The sequence below is a fragment of the Sander vitreus genome, chromosome 6 (assembly GCF_031162955.1).
Source record: "Sander vitreus isolate 19-12246 chromosome 6, sanVit1, whole genome shotgun sequence".
Lineage (NCBI taxonomy): Eukaryota > Metazoa > Chordata > Actinopteri > Perciformes > Percidae > Sander > Sander vitreus.
In genome coordinates, this window is record NC_135860.1 from 23,516,613 (window position 1) to 23,518,894 (window position 2,282).

The 2,282-nt window shown below is 40.4% G+C and overlaps 1 protein-coding gene across 1 annotated transcript in view; it reads right to left on the reverse strand.

Moving 5' to 3' along the window:
* Window positions 1-830: 830 nt before the first annotated feature.
* Window positions 831-2,282, reverse strand: part of sdha (succinate dehydrogenase complex, subunit A, flavoprotein (Fp)) — a 12,848-nt gene continuing 11,396 nt past the window's right edge. Inside the window, exons 14-15 of the mRNA XM_078253523.1 lie at window positions 2,063-2,176; window positions 831-1,940 (exon numbers count right to left, since the gene is read on the reverse strand). Coding sequence (XP_078109649.1) covers window positions 1,854-1,940; window positions 2,063-2,176 — 201 coding nt within the window. The 3' untranslated portion in view covers window positions 831-1,853. The remainder of the gene's footprint in view (window positions 1,941-2,062; window positions 2,177-2,282) is intronic.

Genomic DNA, 2,282 nt, shown 5'->3' on the forward strand with positions numbered 1-2,282 from the left:
TGCACTGGGCGTCAGAGGGGACAGTTTCTCTACTTAAGAGAAAACCAAAACACCAGAGTCAGCCGCGAAGCAAGCAGGTAATGTGTACTGGAACACTGATGCCAGATGAATGAATGAACATGAATTTCCCCAATAATGATATCCTGTCTGGACAGACAGGATATCATTATTGGGGAAATTCATGTTTCTCAAATGATGCCACCTGATTTTTCCTTTGTCTAAATGAGCATTAGAAATATGACATGACCTTTTACATCGATCTTGAAAAATGAATTTGTTATTTGTCCAGTTTGATTGACAGAAATATGTTTGCATTAATTCACTTGTGTCAATTATGGTAGGGTAAACAAAACAAAAAAAAAAACAAGCACAACTTGAACTTTTCATTATAATAAAGCTAGAACAGAGGTGGTCACCAGGTTTGTGCTCCTCGGCGATGGTGAGGGCGCAGGCTCTGCCGAACACCACCAGGTCCAGCAGAGAGTTAGCGCCCAGCCGGTTAGCACCGTGGACACTGGCACACGCCGACTCTCCGCAGGCATACAGTCCAGGAACCACATTGTCATGGACGATTCTAGGCTCAGCGCCTAATGAGAATGTGTCACGGATACAGTCCCTTGCAAAACTGTTAAACCCCCCCATCTGCCAAATCAGTCATTTCAATGGCTAACAATGAATGTATGTAATTATTATTATTATAATAACAGAGGATAAATGCGAAATATTGAACATATGACAGCACTGACATAGACACAGGATATTAAACCTGTTTGAGCCCCCCTAAAAAGGGTCTAAAATCACCGCTCTCACCACTGAGACAGACCAGTCTCTTGTTTCTATGCAGAGTCTACACTTTATTGAACATATGGAAATAAGTACAAATGGCAAACCCAGAAAAAGAAAATAGACTCAAACCTTTTTTTAAAAACAGGCAAATAAATTAAGTCACCCTTTTAACGATTCAGTACAAGAAGCATGGCATGTGAATTTGTGCAATATGTCAAGTGACAGCACGGAGCACTTCTCATTTCTGGATTTGCAGAAAGAATAATATAAAGAAGAAGTATAAAGAACAGATGTGGCTAAATACATACACACATCTACCTGCTTAACTTGGTTGACCTTCAGCGGTATGAACTGTAGATAGATCAGCTGATTATCTACTAAGCATGAGATACATTATGTACTTTATAAATTGAACCATATGCATAAAGAATCACTAGAAAGTATCATGAAGTATCCAAGACTAAAAGGCCATAATGAGTGAGAAAAGATATAGCTAAGGTATAACTCATGTTTATTGTACATTTTTGCAATATTCACATGCCTAAAACCTCACGCTGTGGCTTGTCGGCGACGAGTCTATTTCAAATTGCAATCATTTCTACCATCTCTTCACTTCAAAGCAAAAGTAGAGAAGTTATAATTAAAGAATGCAACGCAAGACTTGTAAATTAGAGTGTCATTACAAAAAGCGAAGCGGTGAACCACATGTTAACTTTTCTTTTGTTCTTCAGATAGCAACTGAAAAGTCACCTGCTTGTCTTGAGTGCCTCATAATGCTGTATATACACAAGACCAGCTCACACAGTGCGAGAAGCCACAAGAAGCATGTTGAAATCTATCTGCTGCACACAGATTATATCAAGGCAAAACACAGAATACAGGAAGGTGAGACAAATGGAGTTTAAAGTCAAGACAGTTTTGTATTTAACCGTTCTAAATGGATACACATGTGCAACCATAAGCACAGGTTGTCTCAAAATGTCTATTACAGGAAAGTGATCTTTATAAATAGCAGATAAATTAGTGACTTGAATGTGAGAGGAGAGGGGAGAGAGGGAAAAGAGATCTTAGTAGGAGCGGATGGCAGGAGGGACGTGGGCACAGTCCTGTTCATCCAGAGAATGGTCAATAACGGGGCGGTACTCCAGGGTCACCTGTGATCGCACAAAAACAAAATCACATATTACTGACTCTATCGGCCATTTAAGTTAGTAACGGTTACTGCAGCAGCCTGATGTCCTGCTGTAAGCACCATGACACACACTGGGGGGGGTACCTTTCCGGTCTTAGGGTCGACGTAGGACATAGTGTGTTTCCTCCAGTGCTGCTCGAAGGGCTTCTTCTCCTGACCCTGCAGGGGCTTTGAGTAGTCGTACTCATCAACACGGTCCTGGAACATAAAAACAATGTCAGAGAGACCGGCTGCAATACAGAGTAAGAAGTTATGGTCGCTTATTTATGCAATTAATGAAATAATTGCATAAATATAATCCTAA